General features: G+C 47.0%; 1 protein-coding gene across 1 annotated transcript; it reads right to left on the bottom strand.

The window, feature by feature from the left end:
- Window positions 1-1,062: 1,062 nt before the first annotated feature.
- On the bottom strand, window positions 1,063-27,825 carry MTMR4 (myotubularin related protein 4). The gene is made up of 18 exons (XM_075719398.1): window positions 27,766-27,825; window positions 25,262-25,351; window positions 22,692-22,808; window positions 21,920-22,002; window positions 21,523-21,689; window positions 20,034-20,130; window positions 13,409-13,522; window positions 7,544-7,740; window positions 7,145-7,273; window positions 6,726-6,837; window positions 6,146-6,341; window positions 5,443-5,628; window positions 4,507-4,677; window positions 4,230-4,384; window positions 2,619-3,864; window positions 2,073-2,183; window positions 1,708-1,796; window positions 1,063-1,296 (listed from the first exon to the last, which is right to left on the bottom strand). Exons 1-18 carry the CDS (start codon window positions 27,814-27,816, stop codon window positions 1,119-1,121), a joined length of 3,489 nt encoding a protein of 1,162 aa, XP_075575513.1. The 5' UTR covers window positions 27,817-27,825; the 3' UTR covers window positions 1,063-1,118.

Here is a 27,825-nt window from a genome sequence, read left to right as displayed (position 1 = left end):
ATTGTTTCCACCACTGAACAGATGCCACATGTCATGTATAGCACTGTAGCTTGGCTGTACATCCTAAAGTGAAAAGCACAGACCACAGTGTCTATGTCAGCCAGTGTCCTTCCCCACCCCCGTTTTGGTATTGATGCTTCATTCTCCCTTCTTCGGGTTACATTAAGTGCACAGAAATATATAGCAGCATTTGGACTGAAACCCTCACATACACCAGACAGCACATTCCAGGAGGTAAAACAACACATTATGGCCTATACCCTCAAGGTATCAAGTTTTCAGGATAAAGAGCAGTAGGAAGTGGAGAGCTGAGGGCAGAAGAGGGGAGGAGGAGCAACGCAGGAACACGAGTTCTGTTTCCATGCCAGGAAAGGATCAGGGTGCCATTCCTCTGTTAGCACCAGGCTGTGACACGACCGCAGACAAAGCAGACGGGCAGAGCAGAGGTGAAAAAGTCAGTCTCCCATCTCCCCGCAGTGTTGGGGGGCAGGGGCAAAGTCAGGTGTGTTCACCAATCCTAGTGGAGCGTGAAAACGGGCAAAATCTGTTCAACCCATTTTCAGCCAGAATGAATTTCTCTCCAATGCACAAGAGAAAAATCAATTAGTGATGGCTAATGAGTCTTGTTCACCAAGCTGATCGCAAATCACACTCATGGAAAGAGACTCTACAGAACTGCTCCAGGCTGAGGCCCTTCCAAAGCACACAGTACCACCTGGAGTCTGCCTGCTTCCTTCTCGTACAGCAGCCTGCCTTTGTAGGGGGGGTTGGTTCTAAACATGCCTTTCTATTGCTTTGGGGGTACTTTGCACAGGCAGTATCTGTGAAGACATTGCTTTCCAGCCCACAAGAGAAAGAGGTTGCAATACCCTCTTTAGCCCTAGGTCATAAGACTACAATGTATGGGCCCACCAGGATCAGAGTGAGGACACACACCATACTCTAGAGAGTATCTGAGCTCCTCTGCTCCAGACTGATAGTAAGACTGCTGAAGACAGTGCATTCAAGCTTGGTGTTCAAGTGTTGCACCAACAGCCTTCACAATTACAGTGGAGGCAGAGTCACCCTTCAAACCCATGAGAGAAAGGCTGGGCTTAGACAGGTCCTTTGTCTGGCATTCAGCTGGAAGCTGTGGCAATGGGTTTCTTCAGATGTTGGCTCATGAGCTCCCTGGCACGAGACACTTGGATGTGGTCATAACAGGAGTTACAAACGAGGACAGGGTCGTACAACTGCTGATCAGGGATGGGCAACTTCAGATGGCAGCAACCAGCACAAAATACATTCCCACAGTTCCTGTCAAGGAGCAAGAAAACCAGTGAAAAGAGAGCTGGAAACACCACAGCAAAACTTCAGCAAGCACAAAGGATCCAGTTCAGGGGCAGAGTACCAGCCTTACTTACGACTTGTCAACATGTTTCTTAAAGTAAATATTGTGGTCTCCAGGGCAAGCTAACTGGCTAGCATTAAGAAGGGATTAATGGGCATTGCTACCCAGGAGAAGGATCAAAGGCCTTGGAAAAATAGAAGCAAGAACAATGTAGAATGGAAATCTGCAGGGAATTCATGAGGCCTGGCAAATGACAGGAAGACCCAAAACTTTCGCCTGGGAGCTGGAGGGAACAAACATCACAGACAAGCATTTTGTGAGGTTCGTGAGAAACAGGCTGAGAAGAAGAGTGGAACTACAGCAATAATATCGTTTACCTGCAGTGATGCCTCCGTTTGGCCAGCCAGAATTCACAATCGCAGTTAAAACAATGTGAGGCCATGTGGTCTGGAACCCACCGTGTGACCTAGGGCAAACACCAGTCCTCATCAGCTTTCAGTTTGTAATACCAGGTCTCAGGACCCCAGCACAGGCTTTGGGCCACGACAGGCTAGCCCTGAGCGAGCCCATCCTACAGGTCCCCTTCTATCAGACACTGCAGCAGCAGAGGATGCAGAGGATGTGTTAAAGGACAAGGGTGGCTGCTCTCTGCCTTGCTTCCAGCCTACTCTCTGCTGCTGTAACCGCCAGCTAGCCGCCAGGAAAGAAACATTCCCTCTTGCTGCTGTAACAGGACACATACCTCAGTCTCCTTCTTATCAACAGGCTCCCAGCTCGCTTCTGACAAACAGTCTTCACTATGATCAGAACAGAAATCCTCCGTGTCGCTGCCGTCCGACTCCTTCAGACATGTCTGCAAAAAGAGACGAAGTCACAAATCCCCTCAGCTGCCTCAATCACAGAGTCAAGGGCACTCCCTGCTCTGGCCACACTCAGTGCTTGTAAGGGGCAGTGGGTGGCTCTGCAGCTCCCCATACAAGGGGGTAAAGCATTCATGATGGTGTAGGAGCCATGGCTTGGCCCTCAAGAAGCAGAGATACCTCTGGGTGGCATGAGGACACAGCACATGGACAGGAGGGGAACAGGGCTGAGGACACATAGGAACAATCTTAACCATCTGCTCCGAGAGAGAGAGAGAGAGAGAGAGAGAGAGAGAGAGAGAGAGAGAGAGAGAGAGAGAGAGAGAGAGAACTGTGGGTTGGAGAGGGCAGTGTGACAGGGGGTGCAGGGACCACGGCTGGCCAGGAGCCACACTGCCATAGTTGGGGTGTTAGAGGCAGTTACTTACAAAGTCATCCTCGTAGTCCATTGGAGGCTCGGCCGGAGGGGCACAGAAGTGGCGGATGTCCAGGCGCAGCTGCAGCTCTCGCACCTGCCTGCGCAGCTGCTCCACCTCCTGCTTGTAGCTGGCTTCGATTTGCCGCAGTCTGTGCTGAATCACATCCGTGGGGAAGGGGAGCCCATCATCATCCAGGTAGAGAGGAGGCACAGGAGAAGGACATTTTGGCAGCATGTGCTTGGGACCAGATGCTTGTTTCAGGTGGCAGGGTAGCCACAAACAGCTGGGCTTCCCTGTGGGGCCTGCAAAATGCGTGCCGACGTGGCCAGAGCAGACTGAGGGTTTTGCACCTTCTCTGGCAGACCACTGGCCACTGAGGCACAGGCCTGGTGCCCGCAGAGATTTGCTGCTCAACCTCTTGCTACGGCAGCCATAGGAGAGGAGGCGTCTGGGTGCAGGCTCCCCATTGGGGAGTGATGTCACCATTCCTTGAAAACTGTCCCAGTTGGACCCCAGGAAGGAGAACTCACTGCTCTGGCTCTGGGAAATGGGCTTGCACCATTGCTCTAGTGGGACTCTCCCCAGCTGGCCAGGCTCCTCGCAGGGCACACTCCTTCCAGCACTGCCTTTGCCACTGTCTTCATCTGGGCAGGGGATGCCCGGGGCAGGGCCTGGGATGTCCTGACAAGGGGCACTTGGTGCTAGGGACTCCTGGCTGGGAATGTCTTGGCAGGTGGTGTTCCTCTTGGGGCAGTTTCCTCCATTGAATACCATGCCAGTAGCCTCCAAAGGTTCCTGGGGACCAGTTTCTAACTGCTTTCTGGAACTGATGGAAACCCTGTCAACATCTTCCTGTCCAGAAGGATTTGGAGCTGGACACGTGCCATCCAGTTCCTCCATGTATGTTCCGTTTCCCTTTTCTGCCTCCAGAGAGACACTGCTTGCTGGCACAGAAGCCCAGCTGCTCAGCTGCTTGCTATGCCCTTCGTGCTCAGCACGGCTGCTACAAGCGTTGTTGGCTTGCAGGGGAGCATTTTCCTCTTGCTCCTCCACCTTCCGTGTCTCTCCTGCAGCCACCGCATTGCCTTCGCCCAAGTGCGGCTCAGCGCCCTCAGTGGTAGCATGCCGGGCTTCCAGGCCCACCCGGACTTCCTGACAGTGGTTATTCAGGTTTGGATCGCTAGATGTGCGGGTCAGTGGGCTGCTGGAGTCACAGGCTGAGAGCAGGTCATCCATAGATCTTGTCTTTGGTAATCTAGAACCCAAAAGCAATGTAAATCTCACCACAAAACTCCTGAAACTTCCCTCATTTCAGTCAAAACTGAGATGAGGGTCGGGAAGTGTTCTTAATTACAGATCATGGGTGGGTGGGAAGGGGCAATGCAGCAGCACAAGCTGAAGTGCAAAACACTTCAGCGTGGCCTCCACAGTCTGCCTTTTTAGGTGCAGCAGGGAGTTGTACACATTCTTCTCCAAGTGACTGGGACAGTGCTACAGAGCTCCTGCTCGCCACAGGAAAGATGAGAACAACAGATATAACAGAGGAACTACAATAAGCAAAGAAGGAAAGAAGGCCTGTGGGCAGGAGGCAACCTGGGACTGGGGATCTAAGGCTCTTACCTGTCCAAACATCTGCCACTGAACTCCTGGCTCTGAGATCCAGGGGGCAGGTAAATGTCCATATCATCCTGTCCCAGAGGATGCGGTGAGGAAGCTGGGAGATATACTGCTGTCCAGACATGCAGCGCTCGCACGTGGCACACTGGATGCAGCACCTGCAACAACCACTTACAATCAGAGATGAACACAAAAGGAAACCCCTCCAGTCTCTCCCCACACAGTACCTGGTGCCTGGCAGGCGGAGAGCCTGGAAAGCTGGGCCAGGAGCTCTACTGACCTGCTCAGACCCTGGCATATAGAGAAGATTGTGGAAGTTCTTATTGCCAGCCCGCAAGAGGGACCACACGGAGCAGGTACGTTTGTAGATGTTGTGCATCTCTCGCTCGCACGGGCTGTTCCCAAGGAAGGTCCCATAGAGGCAGGAATACGTGTGCTGCACCAGCTTCACCTGCAGCATCAGAAGTGGAACAATTGTCCAGGCCATTGGGAAATGGTATCTTCTGTCTACAGGGGCACCACCTTCCACCCCTCTGGGATGGCACATACACTTCCTACCCAGCCAGTCACCCTACTGCTGTCCTCTCTGCCACACAGGGCAGAACAGAGAATAGCAACAGGAATCACTTAGATTAAAATGAAAGCAACAGTCAACTGATACCATACCCATCCTTGTATAACCCTAACCTGTGTTATTCGATAAGACAGAGATTAATAGCTATCGTTTCCCTCATATATTTTTTTAAAATGTTTCAGACTCATATTGCTCCAAGATATGCCAATCAGGCTTTTAATCAAAACAGTGCTGCTGATGGTATCTGAATTCACTGGGCTAGAAAGGGACCTGAAGTGATTCAAAGAAACCAGAGAAGATAAAACCTTCACCACTGTGCAATCTGCTAGGTACTCCAAGCTTGCAATACCCACTGGGAGGACCAATAAATTGCAGGCAGCTAAGCAGAGGCTGGCAGAAGCATCACACATACAGAACCAGGTCAAAATACCACAACTGAAGGGCAGGGCTGGACCCACACAGTGAAGGTATGTCAGGAATGCCAGCAGAGAGCCCAAGCACTACTCAAGACACTTTCCTATTTTTCAAGAACTCAATTTTTCTTTTATTTCAACTACAACACTGTAAAATATCATGGCCTTCCCTCTGCCTCTGCTCACATCCAGCAAGGCATAAATAGATGTTTCCATGTGTATTTCTTACCAAAAAAGCTTCATTAAATTCAAAGAGGCAAGGAAATTGCTTCAGAAGCTGATGAACAGCATCCAACCACTGGAGAAAAACTGGGCACTGCTCATTCTGATCTTCCACCTTCTCCTGATGACCACAGCGATCACCAAACTTGTGACCAAAATCCAGCCAGTCTGATTCAACAAGCACCTGGAAGCCCTGTGAATAAAAAAAAAAAACAACAAAAAAAACCCAAACCCAAACCAAAATAACTACAGACACTTTGCTGTAGTCATGTAGCAGGAAAAGGCAAGCCCCATCTGCCAGCAGTGCCAGGCAAAGTCAGGACTTCTGAAGGGCTGGAAAGGAGGCTGCACTGGTGCTTGGTCTGGGAACAAAGCTACCTGAATGTCAGAGGTTTCCAAAGACAAATGAACAGCTGATATTTCTATACAATTAACAGCTTGGAGAATATGCACAATTAAGAGCAGGGAAGCAGCTGAACCTTGAACACAAGAGGTTATTTACCACAGTACTTCACCAAGCTGGGCAGAGGAGTGAGGTACAGTTGACCGAAAACAGGCAGGAAGAGAACATGGAAAAACCCAACCACAACAGTAGCTCTGAAATGCCACTAAGCATATTGCCAAATGCGATCCTTCTCCTTTCTCCGGAGACTCCGAGACAAAAGCTGCCTTTTAACAGACACAAAATAGCAGCATAGCACAACTCATACCTCCATGGTCCTGTAGTAAGGGTCCAGAAGAATCTTTGCCAGTGCTACAATCTGCGGAGTCCTGTCCCAGCCATCTGAGCAATGAACCAGTACTGGACGCCCTTCTCTGTCAACCGCACTGGAGACCAGCACTGCTGCCTTCAGCATGACAGAAAGGTGCTGCAGCCACTTGGTACTCTCTAGGGCTGAAAGCCAGCTAGAAGGTGTGCAAAAAGCAAGAAAATGGTTGCTTAGCCCTCCAGTGGTGGGGGGAAAAAAACAAAACAAAACCAAAATATTTAAGCTAAGTCTTTTTGGAGTCCTCAATGAAAATCAGTCTTTTCTAAAACATGTTCAAGAGGAGCCAGCCAGCCTGGGAATAAATGCAAAGAATCCAACCCCTAACACGTGACACTGAGGCAGTGCTGCAATCACGTCTGGATTACCAGGGATCAAAAGAAGCAGCATTCAAGCACTGTGAGCACTTTCCTATCCCTCCATTTTCTGAGGTAGAAACCTGGGATAGGAAAAAGGAAAAGGGAGGGAAAGACTCCCAGGACATTGACAGATAGGCAAACTCAGCTAGAGAACAGTCACTTACTTGCTGGGGTCTGGCACCTGACTGCATACAGCACGCAGATACTGGAAACTGTTCCGGATGGAGTGGATGTTGGCCATTCCCATGAACACAACTTCACAGTTTGGGTAATACTCTGAACACAACAGAAACAGAAACATTCAGAGAGCTGCTGCCACTGCAGCAGCTGTGTCCATACACTTAGTTTAGCTGTCCCCTCACAGCACCATTTCTGGTCACCAGGTAGGCAGTTTTTCTACAAAAACCTTGCAGGCCAGCACCAGTATTTCTGGAATAATGGACTTTGCAGGAGCAAGAAGGCAAACGTTCTTCCAGAGACACAGCACCAAAATGCTGACCTGACCCCAAGCTGTGCTCTAGGACCCACTTAACAAAGCAAGTCCAAGAGGAAGATGTTCTGGGATGTGCTTAGCTCTTTATACCTTCACATTCGCAGCCACCTCCCTTTGCTCTGTTGGCCACAGCTGCAGTGTAGGACCTGGCATCAAGAATCAGCAGTTTCTGAGGAGTTCCTGTATTCTCCACACCTGAACACGCAGTCAGGGACGAGTCTGCAGAGACAGCATGGACTGAGTTCCCAGCACCTCCCTCCCTCCTATGACAGGCCTCCAGTGTCACCCAACACTGGCCATGAATGAGCCTAGAGACCTGTCCCACACATTGCAGGCAAGGCATGACAGGGCCCAGATGATCCATCTGGATATCAGGTTTAAACCTTGCATTGTAACAGCCCTGTTAGCAGGAACAGCAACACTTAGGTGTAGGAAGCACTGAATAATTCACACGTTTAAGACAGAGTGGAGGGAAGTAAGCTGTCTCACCAAAGTCAGCATCGCAGGCCTCACTGCCGTCGCTGCTCCCATTATGTGGCATGCCACCGGATACCTTTATTCCAGGGTTCAAGGCACAGGCTTTGGCAATAGATGTCACAAGATACTCGTCGTCAGCATTTCGCCAGCCCCACCAGCTGATTTCAGGCTGGCTGCAGCGTGCAATCACCGCACCATTGCGCACATGTCTGCAAAGGAACCAAGAGCCGAATGAAGCACCCTGGAGAGGTGAGGAACAAGCCCAGCAAATTTCACCTACGTACTGTCAGCACCTGTGCAGCCCTCCTCACTGCTTTTATTCTGCATTTACTCTTGCATTCAAGCAGTGAAACAGCGCAGGGCATTTCAAATAACCATTATTCATAACAAAAGCAGTGACACAGAGGCTGTCACTCGCATCACAGCGGTGAAGAACCAAAGATGGCTGTGAGTAGCACAGGAGCAGCTAATGAAGCTGGAACAGCTATCAAAATGAGATTGCAGAGGAGCAGGTCACTGCAGTGCTTGCAGGAGTGGCTGTTGGGAACAGCCAGTGCCAGTGGATGGTGGCAGCTCTGGAGTCAGCTGCAGCTCACAGGGCCTCACCTCGAGGATCGATGGCTGCGCCCTGGGACTCAACTACCACTGCAACGAATGGGTAGTTTCTGCAGCGAGAGGGAAGCTGCCAGTTGTTCTAGCCATTACTCTACTAAACTATTTTTATATTTACAATAATATATAAATATATATTATTATATATAAACATATAATATCTATATACAATAATACATACTTTACATATGTAAACATTTATATATGAAACCAGAGAGGAGAACTTTAAAAAATTATGGTTGTACTTTGGGAAAGTAATAGTTACTTATTTTAATACTGTTCTGTTCTCCCATTCTCTTTTTTTTTTTTTTTTTTTTCTCCCTCAAGGTATGCACCAGTTGTTAAACCATTTCATTTATCACTTGTAAGTTAGAAAGATTAGCTCACTGAGCATCAGACTGGTTAGTTTCTGGGTGGAGGCCTGAGCTGGTGTTTATTAACAACTCCTAAAATGTGAACCGTACCCTGGCTGTTGCTTATTGATGCCTGGCAAAAGGCCTGAAGTAGGAAGAAGTGTTCATTTTTTCACATGAACACACTAGTCAAGTCATTGACAAGTGGTCTGGAAAGGGAATGGACGATTAGGTGACAAAGTTGCTGGTGATACAGAATTATCCAGGAGAGTCTATAGCTGTCTGGAAAAAGTTGCACGGGATCTGGTGATACTGGGTGATAAAAATAGAGTATGAAATTTAGTATCAATAAATGAAAAGTATTTACAGATGATCAAAACATAACCCCAGCTATGACATGGAGCAGTTTGGTACAAATCAGTGGCTAAATCTCAAAGACTTTGAAGTCACTGTGGAGGTCTCAAAAAGCCTCAACTCAATGCTCAAGAGAAGCAAAAAGGTTAAGAATGTGATAGCAGTTATTTGGAAAAGATTAAGACAGAAAATATGGCATCACATCTTACACATCTTCAAAATGACACAAATTTCTCACTAATCCATCTCAAAAAGGATAATGTAGTACTCAAACATCCAGAGAAGGGTGGCAAGGACAATCAGAGGTATAGAAGAGCTTTGCTATAGGGACAACTTAAGTAGGAAACAACTCCCCACCATGAGAGAAGGACAAGAGTGCATGAGAGGCTTAAAAGGTCATGAAAGATATAAAAATGTGAGTTTGGAAGATTAGTCTTATTTTCCCCTGATAGAAACACAAACACTGGAATGGTCATGCCATATGTTTAAGAAAAACAAGAAGTATTTTTTGGACAACAAACAACAGACTCACTGCCACAGGGCAATGGGGAAGTGTAAATTGGTTCCAAAAACACACTGAAGTTGTGGAAGGTAGGTCCACCAGGTGACCATGAAACACAATCACACATTCTCCTGAATATCTGTTGTAGTAAGTCTAAGATACCAGCTGCTCCAAAGATGCACCAGGAAAGAATACCTGCATACGTGTCCCATTTGTTAAACTTCACCGAGATGCTACTCCTGGTGCCTTGCCCTTCTTGGAGACAGGACCATAAACTGGTCGGCCCTGCACCTCAGTTCTTTACAACAACAGTGCTTGCCCCTCCCTATCCCACCACCCCTCATGCAGCACCTCTCTGAAGATGAGCTGGAGTAAGAACCAAGATGTAGATAAAGCACCTGATAAACCACATCCAAGTATTATTTTTTGTTTGTAGGTCAACACCTCTGAAAAAGTTGCATTGATGGCAAGTAGGGGACATAACACTCAGATCCTGAAGCGCACTAGCACAAGCCGCAACCCATCACCCAAAAGCTGTTTTTATCTGCCAGTGAGGGCTATTAGAGGCACTCTTGAAGGTATCTCTTTTTCTCATGCCACTCCCCTATGAAGGGCTCTGCTGTTCCAGAGGATGACAGTGCCTGTTCATGTTATTTGCTGTAAGGCAGCACACCAAGAAAATGCAGTGAGGCTTTGAACTCCTAACAGCAGTGCACAGTATCTCACCAGCAGCTACTGCAGTTTGCAGGAATGATTTTGCTTCTCAAAGACAAGGTCCCCTTATTCTCCTGAGGCAATTTATCAATGAATGTGGAAAATGTATTATTGTTAATGACATCTCATAGATAATACTGATTAAGACTTTAAACTGAAAACTTCCACATTTCAGCTAAGTAAAATACTGTGAGGTCCTTTTTCTTTCAGTGCCCTCCTCTGCTGTTTTGTTTTGCAGGGTGACTTACAGAGCAGTCACTCCTAGGAGATCTATGCCGGTCTTCAGGATCACTCAAGGATGGTTAATACAGACAGCAACAAAGGCTTTGTTTATACTAGTAAATGAAACAGAGCCAAGGTGTGGACTTAAGTGCTGGCCTGTGATCATCCAAGCTTGTTTGTTAGCACACCCACAGTTTTCGGCCTGTGCCAATCAGCACTTTCCCAGACAGTGCCTGAGCACGTTTTTGGGAAATGCAGGTGCTGTGCCAGGGACTGCTCCCAACAGGCTATTTGGATGCAATGGCACTATTTTGGGGTGCAGAGAGTAGAAAAAGAGTATAGCTGTGTAGGCCACTTGAAGTCAGTGGTAGTCTGCTTAATACAATACTAAAAACATTGCCAAAGAGTCATATTAAATTCAGAAAACTTCTTGGAAGCACAAACTTCTCAGCACTGCAACAAACTCTGGGCAGGGGATGGCCTTGAGGTAGCCAGTTTCAAGAGACATAATGACATGCCAATACACACAAGGAAATATGGCCAGCATCAATGACCATGAAGTCATCAGCAAGCAGAAAGTGTAGCAGGTGCCAGCGGACGAACCAAAACCACAGCTGAGCTTGCAATGAGCTTCCCAGGTCAGGGCAGCAGCCATAGCTTGACTCTGCATTCCTTTGCTAATGTCCCCAGCATAAGCATATAAAACATTTCAGGTCTTCTCTTACTGGGGATATTTGTGGAGGTTTTCCTCAAAGGAAAAAGCTCCTTTCTTGAAACTGGAATGGCAGAAGGTGCCACAGTGTTTTAACTTACATGAACAAAATTTCTCAGGGATCCTCAGTCTAATAACTTGAGACCCTTTCAGAATCCAAAGCTGGAGTATGAGGTGCCTTTGTAGTTTATCAGATGAGCTTTTACTCCCAGATTCATTCAGAGCATGAGGCTAGAGCACATCTGATGTTTTTCGTACATGCCATCTAACCCATAACAATCATCCAGAAAGCATCAACTAGTATGTGAAAGCCTGAGATGGAGCGCTCAGCCATGGGGCTGGAGCAATGTCCACTGTTTGCCCGCTGCTTCCCTGACAGCCACTGAAGCACGAACACGGGCAATGCCGATGCTGAGCACCTGTGAGGAGCTCTCTTGCTAACATAGTCCCAAGGTCTTCTGAAGGTGGCTGTGTAGACAGAGAGTAATGACATGGAGCCGCTGGCATACAATGCCCACCTACCTCTGTAGTCAGCTAAATAATTCATTGCATCCTTTGCGTTGTTTTAAAAGCGAATTGTGCCTGGAGGCTCCTGCATCTCTACTGTGCATCTCCACTGAGGACTCAGAGATGGAGACCTGAATTTCTGCTTTGCTTAACAGCTAAATTATATTTTTTCTAAGAAAACTGGTAATATGACCTTTGGTGTCATGTTTTACAGATCTGACTGTGATGTAATGAATTCAGCCTTGTTCTCCAAAAGCTCTGCGGCCTACCAAACAGTACAGTGGTTACCAAGTCTCTGCGATGCACACACCTGAGCCCACTTGTCCACTCTCTCCTGAACTATGAGTGATGAGGAGGAGCCAAGTGTGAGCCTTTTCATTTCTTCCCTTCCCCTTCCATACAGCACAAGGCACTCCAGAAATAGCCATGGCTCTCACGGACTCTCCTGGACAAATGACTTCAATCTTGAGGGCAAAGGCTAAAGAGTGCACGAAAATGAGATACACATATGGGCAAGCAATTGTCCCATCTTGTAACATCACTTGTCAGCATCTTCTAATCTGATCCCAGGCTGCAAAGGGTTGCAGCTCAGCTTGTAAATTACTGGGTACCATTGCAGTAAAGCAAGGAACAAAATAATTGTTAGTAGCAAAAAGACACAGCTTTGCCGTCGGGTGGGGAGGCACACTGGGACAGTCTCCAGCGCCCGGTCATTTTTAGCAAAAGTAATCACAAATACAATTAACTTCTTAGCTGACTTGGCTACAAAGAGGGAAAGGCTTCATATGATAAGCAGTGCTCATTATTACTCTGCTGTAGAGTTTAGTTGTTCTAGAAGAAGTAATACACCGTGTTTTGCCACCATGTAACATGAAGATGTAGAATTAAGGGACGTGTAAATTCACTGGTTTTGTTTCCTGGCTTTTGTACTTCCCAGGGTTGTCCTTTGTTGTGCAGCTCTGATGTTTTCAAAGCTTTTTATATCTGGATTTAGTAATAGCTAACTAACACAGAGCCTAAGGCTAGAAACCATAATGTACATTAAAACATGCACACTGACTGGGTGCACCTATTCAACCAGACTCCTGTTAGTTTCAAACATGTCAGTCTCCTAGCAGACATTTTTGATGAGAAGCCACTCCCCTACCCTGAAAAGCCCTGCTTTATTTGCTGCCTAGCCTCCTGCATCTCCCTGTATTTTTGGGAGTCTGACCAGTGAATAGGTACTCTGTATATTTACCAGCTATTCAAACAATCATCAAGTTCAGCCACATGCAAACATTTCATTCTGTTACCTAGATGCTGTCAAACTCTCAGAACTTGGTCAAAACAGAAGGTATTTGCACTTGGGCATTAAAAGGTACATCAGGCTGGAATACCTAGTTGAGAGCAGGGCCATACAGCAGGCTTATTTTGGCGAAGACTTCTTTTCAAAGTAGCAGCTAGGCAAGTACCAATCTGTGACAAAGTCGTGAAACTCAAAGAAGGAGAACCTTAATTCGACACAGTATTCTTGCTGCATCTCCCATAGGAGGAAAGTCACCCACATCTTCACATCTAACCGAAAGCGGGGAAGAAGCCAGGGAAGAAGTGACAGTTACTAGAACATTGTTTCTCCCTTCTGGAGAACACCCTGCATTACCATTGCAGACTGAGTGCCCAGGGAGGCTGATGTGTGTGCTGGGAGGAGGAGTCATCCTGAGAGCGGCATGTTTTCAGGTGGGAGGCAAAAGGAATATGCAGCATGAGGACCAGGATGCAGCTATCGCTGCCATGCCTTGCTCCACAGCACTGTATGCATGCTCTGCTAACCTGGCTTCATGGTGCCCTGCACAAGATTACGAGGAAAAGGGCACCTGTTGTGGGTTTGGGGGAGAGTACTGCTTTGGTTTTGTGTTTACCTGTACACCACCACAGGGATTCTTTTCCATGATCTAAACGAAGCCACATTCTCTAGCTCCTTATCGGTGATCCAGACAGGGACCAGCAGCTTCTGGGGATAACTGGAACAAAGCCTGGAAAAAAGAAAGCATGAAGGCAAGATGAGGACTCAGCAATCAAAACTCTGCACCAGAGAAGCTGTGCAGAGAGAGGGCAGGAGCAACTCACAATTCCCCAAACTCGGCATGCAGGACTTTGGCTCTTCCTCTTTATATCTGTCTCGGTACAGTCTCAACATGGGAAAAGTGACCCAAAAAATGCTGTCAGGAATGAGCTGAGAGAAGACAACCTCCTTTCACCTCAGGCCTCACCTCTAGGCCCATACCAGTGTACCACAGTACTTCCCAAGGATGTCTTTGGAATATCCTCTGGATTTAAGAATTCATGAGGGTTTAAGGGAACAGTCATTAATTTATGTGGGGTTTTAGTTTTCTTGCAGCACTTGCAAACCCAGAAACAAACACAGCTTCTGGTGAATGACAATCTGCCACTTTCTGCCTTGCAGAAAACAGGTCACCGCTGATAAGCTTTACACATTTCTCTGCAAGGAAGACATAAGTCTGCCCCGAAAGATGGCAATGGTGATTTGGCGTATACTATAATAAAATGACGAGGGAGATCTAAAAGAATATCTTGTTTGGCGGGGTGCCAGAAATCAGATTCCTAATACACATCTGAACACATGCCAGCAGTGACAGGAATGTGATGGGCAAGTCCCTACCAATCCAGTCCCCTGGGGAAGAAACTCACAGTGTGCACAGCTAATAGCAGGGGGCACCCAACTCTTCAGCGAACAGAGCTACAGTACCAGAGGAGCCCCACATCTGAATGAACCTGAAGTGTAAAGCAGTTCAGCTGAAATGAAAATTCAGTTGGGGAGGGTGGGGGAGACGAGAAGAGGCAACAGGATTGCAAATGCTTAAGTCCCAAGAAAAATGTTAAAAACGCAACTGCAAGTACATTACCAGCAGCAAGAGGGAAGCCAAAGGAAAGAGGGGGACAGCCAACCAGAGTGCAGGGGAGAAGGGGAGAGAGCGATACAAGTAGAATGAAGCACACGTAAAAATCCAGGAGCACAGGAGCTTCCTGGTTACTGCAGCTATTATCCTGCCCCTGCTGCTCGCAGCATACGGCTGCATGCAGGGCAGGTTGCAGGCTTCAGAGACAAAGCACTGCCTGGATGCTGGACCAGCTGAGCTCCAGCAGCCCAGGCAGACAAAGCTGTACATGGCAAGGAACAAAGAGCAGCTCTAGCTCTAGGCTATGACCCACATCATTTAGAAGGAATGTTTCAGGGCAGATGGAAAGCAAACTGAGGGGGGGTGTGTGTGTGTGAAACTATCCAGCCAGTAAGCTCCAGAGGGCGGCCTGGTGTTCCCCTGAGTCCAGGCTATCCCGGCTGATGGCAATAGCCGCGATACAGAGCTTAGTATTATTTAGTTTGTGATGCTAGGGAGGAACTGCCTGCCACATTAGAAGATGGCACTTCACATGGTGTCTAGACAGCTTCTCAGAAAGCCCCAGGCAGAAAGTAAGGTTGGTCTATGGGATAAAAACAACAGGGTGAGGAAGAAGAATCCAGGAAGAAAAATTAAAGCTGTCAGGGTAAGAAGCTGAAGACCAGGATGTCTGTGGTAGGATGTCTAGGCTTGGACATCTCTGAAATGCCTCAGATTCCATGCATAAAGTTGGTCAGGAAATTAGAGAAGCATTGAAGTGTGACTGAGAATAAAGGTATGTGGAAGAGGGTTAGCACCTGTTAAGATTTGGAGGAACTTTTGGAATAGCTGAGTCTATACAAGAATGGGCTTCATCGAAATGAGAACAGAATCAGTCCCCTGGCACTTCAGATGAAACATTACAGGAGATGTCTTAAACTAAACATTGGGAAGATTCAATACAGGAGAGGTTCAGGAGCATATCTTCTAGGAGTTAAGTCACTAAAACTCTGTAGCCTTAGGAAAACAATGACAGAATTCAATAGAATTCAGGTAGGAAAGAGGACAGCCTCAAGAAGTTAAGCCAAATTTAAGCAGGGCACATAAAAACAGGCAATGAGGTCAAGACAAACAGACCTGTGCTTCTAGCTTAGCATTCCAAAAAATAAAGTAGAGGAACTAAAAAGCCAGGATAAATTAGCATGTTGGCTTAACAGCATCTTGTAAACTCGATACAAGGAAGATTATTAGTGGTACCCTAAATTTCAGAGTACAAGCTTTGTAGGAAGACTGGAGCTAGTGAATAAAGTGTGGTATGTTCCAAGAAAATGTGAAGATAAAAGCGTGAGGCTAAGAGTTACCAGCATCAACAAGCAATGCAGAATGTGCATGGACTCAAATCCCAAGCCTAAAGAGCAACAGGATAGCATTACGGCTACACTGCAAACCACTGGAGCAACAGTAATGACATCCACAAGAGGCTTGAAGAGATTCAGACAGGCTTTGACGGCAGAAATTGCCATGGGAGACTTGTGTTGCTTCCACATAAAACACGTAAGCATCATGATAATGCATGAGACAAAGGCAACATTTTTAGATGCGATCAGCTGCTTCTTGGTGCTACCAGCCAAATAACACAAAAGTACGTAACTCTTCCTTTGATCCTAAGCTGCTTCAAAATAGAATAACTGAAAAATCATTTTGTTACAGTATTCATCACACAGTAGAATTCAACAATATTTTTAGAGGGGACAAGCCTCCCACAATCAGTTTCAGAAAAGGACGGAGGGGGAAGTTTCAGATGATGTGATGGTTATTTAAACATGCTATTCAATGGTAATACAAAATGCATCAAAAAGATCAGAAAAAGCTGGCAGACTTAAACAGTGAACAAAAGAAGGATTTTAGAAATAAAAGGACATCCTTGAAAGAGGGGAAATACTTCCAAAGGACATGAGAGGAGCCAAACGTGCACCTGAATTAAAAATGGAGACACGTTGTGCACTTTTTGAGAAATGAACTGTTAAGATTAAAACTCTGAAGACATTTTTCAAACATCCTGGAGCTAACAGCCTGCTACCAAAGTTGAAGGTCTGATAGATCAGCAAGGTCACAGCAGAAAATCAGAACTATTTGTGTTGGTGTTCAGCAGAAGAGCCCACAGAGAAGTTGCCAGACCTAACCCTGCTTTACAAGGGACATGGCACAAGAAGAGATTAATGTGGAAACTTCTGCAGGGGAATTTTTAGAACAATCTGCTAGGAACAAGGAGTAACTAATCACCAGGACTAGATAATGCTCAACATTTCTACAGCAACCCAGATGCATGTCGGGTGAATGATTAATCAAGATGTGTAAGCTATTGCTTACATTGGCTTGGGTGCCAGAGGAATGAAAGGTGGCAAACACAGTATCAATTTTGTAAAAAGGTCTCTGGGGCAAACGTGGGAAACCACTGGAGTCTGACTTCTGTACGAAGCAACTGACTGTCACAGTTGGTGCAAGGCTAAATACAGTGCACTTGGGAAGAGTCAACACGGCTTTTGTGGAGGGAGGTCACACCTCATGTATGTAGAATTTGCTGGAAACATCACTGAATGAGCAGATACAGCTCATGTGGCTGACAGTTGATTTGGATTTTCAGAAGGGTTTTTTTTAAATTTTTTTTTTTAAAACAGGTGGCTCACCAAAGACTTGAAAGAAGCTCCTCTTATGAAACAGTAACTCTTGAAAAGGTAAGAAATAGTACATAATATGAATGGTCATTTTTCACAACAAAGGGAGTCTGAAGGGGAACCATGCTTGTCCCTGCATTGTGGAATAAGCTCATGTGTCACGTGGAAGAGAGACCAACAGCGAAGCAACGTGGGTCACACAGAGGAGTGGCCAAACACCCCTGGGACCACACTGAGCCAGAACACATTTTTGAAACTGTGAGGTCTGATCCCAGAAAAAGGTGGCTGTAACACCACAAATGCATAAATCGGTACAAGCCACATGTATGGACAAGGACCGACGAAGTGTCATCTTACCACAAAGGTAACAGCCAGTGGAGGCGAGAGATCTTCCTTCACAGAATGCAAAACCACACGCTTTATTGCTAACGGTCCTTGCAGACTTACCGTCTACACATTCATATAGCAAATACAAGCAAGAACACCAATTACCACTTTTCCAATAAAAGCAAAGGATAGTATTACAATTTGTAGAGAATTGTAACAAAATGAGACAAAATATGAATTAAAAGCACTCACAGAAACTAGTAGGAAACATCAGCTGTCTAAACCAGTAACAGAACTCCAGACAGCTTTTTCCTCATAAGGTAAAAAATAAATAAAACCACAATTGTAAAGAGATCAGAGCTGGAAACGAGCATCAACACTGAAGGAAAGGTAAATGTTTATTTCCTTTTTGAAGGAACTACATGTGCACTGAACCCAGCAGCACTAAGGCCAGTATGAAACAACTCCTATCCATGGGTGCACCAGATGGGGAATGCCAGAATGTGCCCATTTCTCTGGGTATACAGATCACTGAAGATGTGAGAGCCACAAAGAGACCATGGAATAATTTTATTATCATTGTATGCTGAAATAGTATACTTTTATCAAGACCAAAGGAGTGGTTATTATATGCTTGTATTGCTCTAATTTTATGACAGCTGTCGCCAGGAAGACGATAATAGTTTCCAGATAAGGACATCTCGGAACAGACTTGAAAGACAGGGAATGAAGCCATTACCTTGGAGTATCCTGTCTCTAACAACACTGCCTTGCCAATGCTGGGAAATAAAAGATAAAAGGACTATAAACAGTTAAAAAGTAACCCAATTCCTGTGAATAGAGGCAGGTGGTAATGATCAAAAGCCAAGGCAGGATTTAAAGACACACTCCCTGAAGCAGCAAGAGAGAACTGGTTTCTGAGTTGCACAAGCAAATTACACCACCTTTGAGATCTCAGGATGTCTGCAGAAAGCTGTGACCTGCCAGGATCCCCAGGTAGGAACTCAGCAGATGGAAGAAAGCAAAACCAGGCCTGCATCCAGCTTGCTGAGGTTTGTTTCAAGTTCTTTCTTCCCTGGTTTGGTTGAAAAAAAAAAAAAAAAAAAAAAGAACACATCTGTCTTTAGAGAAGTTGGCTAATTGCTGTGTATTACCAGCCAGGAAGCAAACCACAGATGGTCAATCTAAGTTGAACTTTCTGAAATAGTCAGAGGGAACAAAATCCTAAAATCTAGCACCAGGAGAAAGCCTGACTGTGCTCAAAGACACACAGAGATTCTGCCTAGGGCAGCAACCTAGAGATTGTGCACTCAAACTGAGCAGTTCAGGAAAACAATTTTTTATTTGACATCCTTGGAGAAACTGCATAAACGCCATCAAAGTCATGTTAACAGTCCAAAAGCAATGATGTGGTCCGTATGGCCAAGCAGAAACTGGTAAATCAAACCCCAAAACTAGTGCTTGCTGCCTGGTTTCCTGAGGAAGAGAGAAGAGAATAGGCAGCAAACTGCAAAACTCCACTGGGATTTCCCCAGGCCAGCACGCCTGAGGCTGCTCATGGTCTCCACAAGAAACCGGTGACCTGGAACTGTCTGATAGGTAGGTGATGGGGATGCCATTACTGGCTGAGACAGAGAAAAGACTGAGGGATACCAGTCATTTCAAGAAAAGGATTACAGGAAATGCAGAAATGAATATGTCTGTCAAAGCTTCATAAAATCCTGTTGGCTTAATGCCACCTGCTGCAAAGAATGCAGAAGCGCTTCTCCAAGAGCTCCTGTGCTCTTCTTCAGGAGTAGAAGACAGACTGGAATGCTGACATGCAGGTGAGGAAGACCTTCTAGAGATCTCCACGCCAACCACCCACTCACAGGGGACCACCTCCAACACTAGATCATCTGAGACTTGAAATGTTATAATGATGGAGAACCCCCACCCCTCTGGGGATCTGCCCCAGTACAGCACCACACTCATGGGGAATGATTTCTTTTCCTCCCATGTCCAGTCCGAACCTCGCAAGCTGCACCATGTGGCCATTGCCTCTTGTTCAGTTATCTGCCACTGTCAGAAGAGTTTCACTCCATCACCTTTGTAACTGCCCTTCCAGCAGCTGTAGGCTTCCAGAAGACCACCCTTTAGCCTTTTCTGCACCAGACTGAACAAGCCTTGCTCATTCCCCAGACTTCCAAGCATCCTGACAGCCCTCCACTGGCTTGCCCCCAGTTTTTCAACAGAGCTGAATAGCTGCCCAACTTCATGAAAACTTTGTATTTTTCATTTCAAACAGCATGAGCATTTTAGAGAGAATGACTGACCAGAAAGGCAACCCTACAATGGGCAGTTACTCCAAGACTCCAGAATGTCTTCAAGGATGAATTATGGCCACCAGATTATAAACTGCCTGAGTCAGCATTTACAGTTGCTGCTAGCTCTGATGTTTGGACTGTATTCCTTTTTCAATTCCACAATGTGAAAGGTGGAAAGGAAAAGGGATCTGGCCTCATATGCTGATCTGCCTGAGGGTTATCAAGGCCAGGAAGGAGGATTAGCTCGAGTCTGACTCCTCCACTGCTCTGCATGGGGATTGCAAAGGAAAGGGGTAAGGAAGGAGGAGAGTGGGGAGAGCCTGGTGGTGAAACACTCACTTGTAATTGTTGTTGATGTCAGAGACGCGCCAGACATTCTGCAAGTCAAAGCCCATCCTCACCAGCTCCATCTCAAATCGGTATCTCACATGGTCTCCTGGAAGAGCAAAGCACAGGGTATTTACTGACAGCTAAGCAGAACTGATGAAATCTAAACATGTTAGTGGCAGCTCCATAGCAACTATCATAGGCTGGAGAGAAACTACAGGACAGCTGGATGGCAGGGATCTTACTTCAGAAGCCAAAAAAACATTTGTGCCTAACAGGGCTTCCTCTGCTTATTTTGTCAAGTCAGATCACCTCTCAGTCTCAGGGCACAGAGTGGCATGGAAATAGCCTTCCCACATCAATGTGTAGTGTGGGGGCTTAATTTAATCCACTTTTGCCCTTCTGACAGAGATGGCTTCCAAAGCGAATGTCAAGAACCCTGCAGCAGAGGAGTACTGAGCACCCACCCCAGGCAGTTCCTTCTTCCAGACTGCTCTCAGAGGCTGACTCAGGGTTTGCTCTCTTACAAATCCTGGATGTCTTTGTTGTTTGAGTGTCAAATGTTGTTAATAAATAAATACTGCAAAGCTCTTCATTCATATCCTGCAGCAACAATTTCCACAGGTAAGTTTATTTATACTAGAGAATAATACTTTCTCTAAAGGAGAGACAGCAAATATCTCCTGAATGCTGGTGTTTGGACAGGGTAAGAACATGTAGTTTACCTCTTCTCTACCAGCTTCTTTTTGGCATCTCTTTCAGCTATACTATTCAACCCCATCCCTCCATCCCAACCTGTGTATGGACATTTCATTCAGGCTACTGCTTCTCTCCTCTAATACCAGCATATTTTTAAGTCTAAAGCCATGTTTGTTACTTATTTTAATCCCCTTTTATTCATGCTGAAGCTGTTTAAAGACAAAGAAACTGCAAGTGAACTTTGTGGTCACAGAGAAGGGAAACTCCTGATCCACACGAGGGCATCATCTCTTTATGGATTCACAGATTTTATTTGTGCCTGTGTAAGAATGAGCCAGACACCTCTACAGACCTGATCACTGGAATGTCGTGGCATTTCTAAGTGTTGGAGAAGAGATGCGGATGGACTCATATTAATTATGCTGCCTCAAAGCTGGTGATGTTTACCATCCAGGGACAAGACTGCCTGTGCTCTTTATCATCATGATGAGAGTACTAAAGTTTGGCATGTTTTCTTCATTCACAAGGAGAAAGGGAGAGGCAGCTTATGTGTTGCTGGCTCAGAATGCTCCTTATTGTGCTTATTACTATTATTCCTTTTACTATGCTTGTTATCCAGCAGCATCCAGACATCAGCTGGATCTATAGGCCAAGTATGGGATGCCCCTCAGCAAGATGAACTTGGGCTATGGCTACAGCAGAACATAAGACACAGCCAGACATCAGTTTATGAACCACAGTTCAAATTGCACTGCTGTGCTTCTGAACAGAAGAGCAGGAAGGGGACAGGCCAGGAGCTTACCTGGACGGCAGAGATGTGCATGTTGATCCTCCTCATCAACACAGACTCCTAAGCACCACGCATGGTAGGCAAATGCAAAGAGGTCCTCAGGCTTAGCAGGGCGGGCAATGGCTCGAGTTAGCCTCTTTAGCCACTCCTGGCACTGCTTAAAGGTGGAAAAATGGCACCTGCGAACCCAAATGCAAATCATCCTCAATGGGTACGTTCATCCAGCCAAGACGCACAGACAAGGAGCTCTACTCCACTTAACCAGGAAAAGGAACAAAGCGCCAAGTCTTAGAAAAAGTGAGTAACCTTGGCCATAAACAGCTCAATTCCAATGGTAGCACAGAGGAAGACACCAGATCATGGCAACTGGCCTGCAGTGCCACCTACAATATAGCAATAACACAGATACCTGATCACTTTGGAGTCCTTGCAGACGATGTGAAGCTGGAACATATCCCGACACTCCACACTTTCCATCATCCTCAAAGGCACCTGTGAGGGATGGATGTAGGGTATGACAAGACATACCATATAACATAGCAGACATAGCAGCCTTGCCTGTATGTAGGTCCATCATGCACAGACATGGCTCTATCAACAGTCATGAGCTTCTAGTTCAAACTATAAATGCAGTCCAAGGTTTATGAAGCTTCATGGCCCAGCATACAGCCTCCTTCAACAATTACTATTCTGATTTCTATTCTGTCCTGGGTAGTCTCCTACCTGGGGCCAGTTACTGAGTAAATTGCATCCAGACAAGTACAGGTAACTGAGCCAAACAAAAGCTGCAATACAAGATGGCAAGTCAAGACAGTGAGAGACAGCCTCGGTCTCCCGCTGTCTGACTCTTGGTTGGTGGTCTCCAGGTAGGAGAAGTCTCATTAAAACTGTCCTGCAAGAGACCTTAATAGTCTTAAAACTGCCAAGTTTAATGCTTAAATTTAAAAGGAACAGCAAGGGAAAGACCCAATTATTATCCAACAGAGAACCCCATCTACACGCCAAAATGCAACAGCAAAAGAGCAACTGCGCAACCAGCATTAACAAGAGACAGCATCAGGCTTAGCATACTTCAAGAGGCACAGCTCCCAAATCACAGACTACAGAAATGGCTTATGCCCCCCTGAAATACCACAAGAGATTATGGTTCAGGCAGCAGAAACAGGCAGGTCCAGACTTACATTGATCACAGAATCCTTGAATTTGATATGAAGCCGGTAGTTGGAGATGGCGATCACAGCATCATTTGCATGGCCAAGATACTCCACTCCCTCACCCTGCAACACAGTGAATGGGACCTGGAAGGGAGACGTCACTAATTCAAGACACATGCAGAGTACTTTGCACACCATAAATGCCAAGAGCCACTCTTCCTACTGCCTCTGTCATGCATCTCTTGCAGGAAATCATTCACAGCAACATGCAAAAAAATGCTCTTTATGCACTGAGAGCAGGCAACAGCATGAAACAGCACTGCCCAGCCCCACGTGATGGATCTTCTTCCAAGGATCCCTCAGGATCCACTGAGCATCTCCTGATGGATAATTACTTGTGGAGGAGAGGTGTGACCACAAATGCTATGTACACCAACCGTGGGCATCTGGCAGCGAGGGTGTTGCATGGGGGCAGAAGGCTTTATGGTCCCTGCTTTTCGGAGAGGGTAAACACAGCCCTGGTGCAAGTGGCATGATAAAGCACACAGCCTCAGGCACAGCTCAGACACAAGCTGAGGAGTGCTCTGCACAGCTCCAGGGAGAGCCCAAGATGATTGGAGTCCTCTGCGCCATTTAAATGAAGGGGGCTCTTAGCAGCACTAGGAGACTCACTGGTACCAATCAAGGTAAGTAAATGCATCAAAGTTCTGCCCAATTTCTGCTGACAAAGCTACAAGGGAATCTCTATGTACAGTTATTTGTACTACTGAGGAAACTGTGATGAAGTTATCTGTGTTAGAAATTTAAAAAAAAAAAAAAATCCAGATCAAGAGCCTTTCTGGTTTTGCCTATCAGCCCAGACATGTAATAGATATTTTTAGAACAGGGGATCCTGGCAGATGGCCAAGTTTGACTTGACTTTTCTTGCATTAAAAAAAAAAAAAGGGGGGGGGGTGGGTGGACCATCTTTTTTCCTTGACTCCTCATTGTTCCCTGAATGTCACCTACACCAGGTGATGTTGGTAACCAATTATGCAAAAATGTCATGAAGATTTATCATTTCAGCCAGAGCCCTTTACTTGCCAGACAGGACATCTGATGAAACTATTCACTACACTGTAATTAGTACAAGTCATACCCCTTGTCTTTTATTTCTAAGCTGTTTCTATGGCTTGGGTATATGCTGCCTAAAAATTGCATTTCTGGATTTCAGACCTCATGTGCAAGTGACAATTGTACTAACAACTCCCTTCTTAAGTTACTTGTACCAAAATAACAACCTTAGACTGGCACCTATCTGAGAATTCTTTAAAAATGTTAATTATTTGACATTAAGAGAATATACTGTCTTTATTTCTGCAGTTTATTTATGCATGCTTGACAGAGCTGTTTTTAGTTGGCATGTGTTTCTTCTGCTTACATGGCTCTTTCACACAGCAACAGAAGGGAGACAGATTAGAAACAGGATGGTAAAACTCCAAGAACTGACAGAGGGAAATCCTGGAATAAACTGACAGGTGCCTGAATACAGCTTGTTATCAAGTCGATGGCGTCCTTTTAGACTTCACTTTACATTAAGAGAATAAAAATTTACGGAAGGCAAATTACCCTTTGGGAGGGGTGAACTTTATGGTCCTCCACGCAGAAGACTAAAGCAAATTCTGCTCTTCTCCAGGTAGTCCCAGCTCAGAGTCATCTCAGCAGCTTCACCTCCTGAAGGCTGCAGACCTGCAGCCTTGACCCTGTGCAACTCCTCAGCCTGCATTTGCTCCTTCACGTCAATCCTCCCGTTGCCACATTTCAGTCCTTGCTTTTATCAGCACTGTTTACCAAGACAATGCCAATCACAGAGCAAACTCAAATACTGCAGCAGCAGTGAGAATATACAACGTGAGCCTGGCTCCAGCCATAGGAGGAGGATGACAAGCACTGGGACAAGGTGGCAGTGGGCTATGTTAAAGGAAGCAACAAACACCAGGAGGCTTTGGCTCCCACCGTTCAGAATACTGCCCCTGCTGCACAGCATCAACAGTACCCGGGTCTCTTTCAAGGGCCTTTTGCAGCAGGAGGCTTGTACCATATGGAGATTTTGCTTTCCAACAGCTCTGCAGCAGGAAAATGCCAGGAGCAACGTGTATTAGGTGCAGATCAGCCACTACAATTGCACACTATGACTACACAGATCACAGCCTAGCCCTGGTATTTGACCTGTCCCAGAGAGCACCTGCCTGCTGCAGAGAGCTACGCAGGCAGCGTCACAATTTCTCGCTGTCAGTACAGGTGGAGGACAGGGAATACCCAGAACAGCTCTGTATTGCATCATGCTCCAGCCATATTTCCAAGTGGCAGATGCAATGCTGTACAAATCGCAGCATCTTGGCAGGGCTGAGAAGGCAGGGCCAGGGAGTACAGAACTGCTGTCAGCAGCCTCTATGCACACGGAAGGACCCGCTGGTCCAAATGTGACCTACGGCATGGTCGAGCCCGTGGCCTCCAGAACATGTCGTAGGCTGGAGAACTGCTCTCGGGTTTCACACTACCAGAGTCGAGCCTGCTGCATCCTGAAGTGGACGGTTTCGGTTTTCTTACTTCCTTACCTGCAATGACTCTTCCTCCTTTACAAGCTCTTTCGGGGGGAACAAGTCCTTGGCCTGGATATACTCCAAACTGGGAGGGCCTTCCTCACCCTGCATTGCAAACAAAACACACATTCAGACAGGCCCCAGCCAGCATGTGTTATGAAAAGGCAAAAATTGAGGCTGCTGGATACTCTTGGCACCCCAGTATTGGGGATCCCCTGGACTTGTGTATGGAAACGCCTGTTCTGCCTCCTGACCTTCCTCTCTGCATTGCAGGACCCTGGCAGGTCCTCTGGTTGTTGCAGAATACCCACAGCACAGTGAAAGAGTGAAACAGTCTCCAAGTCCTCTCTTCCAACCGTGTGGTGTTTGGAAAGCCAAGCAGAAACACCTTGACCGTGTACAGGATCGTGGACTGATGTGACAGTAATTTGTCATGTCAAAGGTTACCCCATTACCTTCACTATGGCACCACAGCAGGAACACCATAACATAGAGGGTTTCCACCTACAGCTTTGACCTAGTCTTCCTCCTCTTATGTTCATATGGACTGCTTTCTTTTGGGGGTTTTAATTTTCACTCTTAGCCCAAAGAAATCTGGGAAGAGCCTGAAGCTCTTCGAGAAGAATACACAAGTGTGAAATGTAACCCTATAACAACTGCATCTAAGTGCACCCAATTCAACAACATGTGTTACTGACTGGTGACAGCACCCAAGTGGGGCATTCATTCTCAGGGCAGCTGAACATGTCTAACCTGCTCAGATGGACACCCTGCAAAGCCCAGAGAGGCCTCAGAGAAGTGGTCTGACAGGACACATGGAGCCTGGACACTCCATCCTTAGAAAAGTGTAAAGAGTGTCTCAGTTTGGGACATGTGAAACATCAGTCACTCATGCAATCCCGGTCCTTATTTTCACCAGCCCTCACCCCACACACTGTCAAACCACCAGCTGGCTGTACGAACAAGCAGCATCCAGACACTCAGCTGAGGACACTTGCCTGCTGAGAGCCCAGGACAGCGTTAACTCCACAGGTATTCAGTGTGGGAGTGTTTTCATCAGAATGCCTCTTGCTCTCTAACTATAGCTCCTCTAGGCTCCAGCATTTATTAGGAAATACTCTGTTCTGTAAGCATTAAATAATATTTTAAAATGAAATCTTTTTCTAGTTAAGTCACCTGAGCCAGAACCCCAAATTTAGATCTAAAGAAATAAGAACCTGACCCTTTTGTCTTGGTTATATTTAAAATGATACTGAATCCCCTTACGTTGCTGACAGCTGCTCACGCCTCGGCACCCACAGGTACAGCCCATCCTGAAGCACTCCCTGGACTTCAGACCAGCACAGCCTGCCTTCCCGGGTCCAGAGCTACCCATACACACGCTGCCTGTAGCTAGCATGAAACTCTGCATCAACCCCAACTGCAGGCAAAGGCACTGCCCCTCCTCACCCACTCACCAGGTCCCTGCATGAGGCTGCCAGGGACACACAGGGCACAGCACCTGCTTCAGCAGCCACCGGTTACTGGAGACCACAGGGGCCTCGGGGGCCTCTCCTGCCAGCGGCTCACTCTGATGCTGAGGTGCTAGCCCAGGAGAGCATGAAGAAAAGGTGCGTGTCAGTGCGGCAGCCGGGCAGCAGAGATACCCTCCTCTCCCATCACCACTTTGCAGCGCGCAAAGAAATCCCAGTGAGCAGCAGGAACTGGAACAGGGCAGCCAGAGCTCTCCACCAGCCTGTGTGTCCTTGAGTCCCTCCTTGCCTGCAGCACGGGACGGTGGGGAGGCTGAGTATCTCCTCCTGTTACAGCCCCATTCCAGGGCATCAGCAGGGCAGGGGGCTCAGGACCCTGCTCTCTTCACAAACCAGCCATGTCCTAAAGCCCTCAAAGCTCATTTGGCCATGAGTCCTTCTGGGGAGGGGGGCTTTCTGCAGGAAGGGGCATCAGATCTTCTCTCAGCAAGAAAACTCCCTTCCCTGAAGGTACAAAAGACGCAGAGCCCAGGACTCCCTCCCACTACAATGCCCTCCTGGCAGCACCAGTACAAGAGGGGGTCTCACACACCCCTGCCTTGCATGCCACAGCCATGGCAGGAGCACAGAGCTCCCCTGGGGTCAGCTGCTCTCACACAGTAATTTTCCAGCTCCCGGTAAAGACCAGCTGGAGCCTGCGTGGCATGGCACGCTTGCTGGTGCCTTCCGGCCAACTCAACCTGCGGTGCCGGGCGCTGCTGTGCCCTTGGGCCCAGGCAGGGCAGCGGCACAGCAGCAACAGGGGCCACAATGTCCTCTGGTGGCACGTGGGAGAGAGGAGAAGGGGATCCACCTTTGCAGGCGGGCAGCACACCAGGCCAGGCAGATCCAGGGCAGGAGGATCTGCACACAGCCTGGCCTCAAGGACAGGCCTGATCTGGGGCAGCCAGCTCAGCATGGGAGCTGGAGAGAGAAGCTAGCTTACAGCCCCGCTTGCATGGAGGAGAAGATGGGGGGGTGGGGGTGGGTAGGGAAAGCAGCACTTACAAAGCAGTTGAGCATGGAGCAGGAGACACGGCCTGGCAGACTCATGTTCATTTCCTGGGG

Source organism: Pelecanus crispus, chromosome 12 (genome assembly GCF_030463565.1).
Source record: "Pelecanus crispus isolate bPelCri1 chromosome 12, bPelCri1.pri, whole genome shotgun sequence".
Lineage (NCBI taxonomy): Eukaryota > Metazoa > Chordata > Aves > Pelecaniformes > Pelecanidae > Pelecanus > Pelecanus crispus.
Note: the sequence above shows the minus strand (reverse complement) of the source record. Positions and strands in the feature narration are given on the sequence as shown.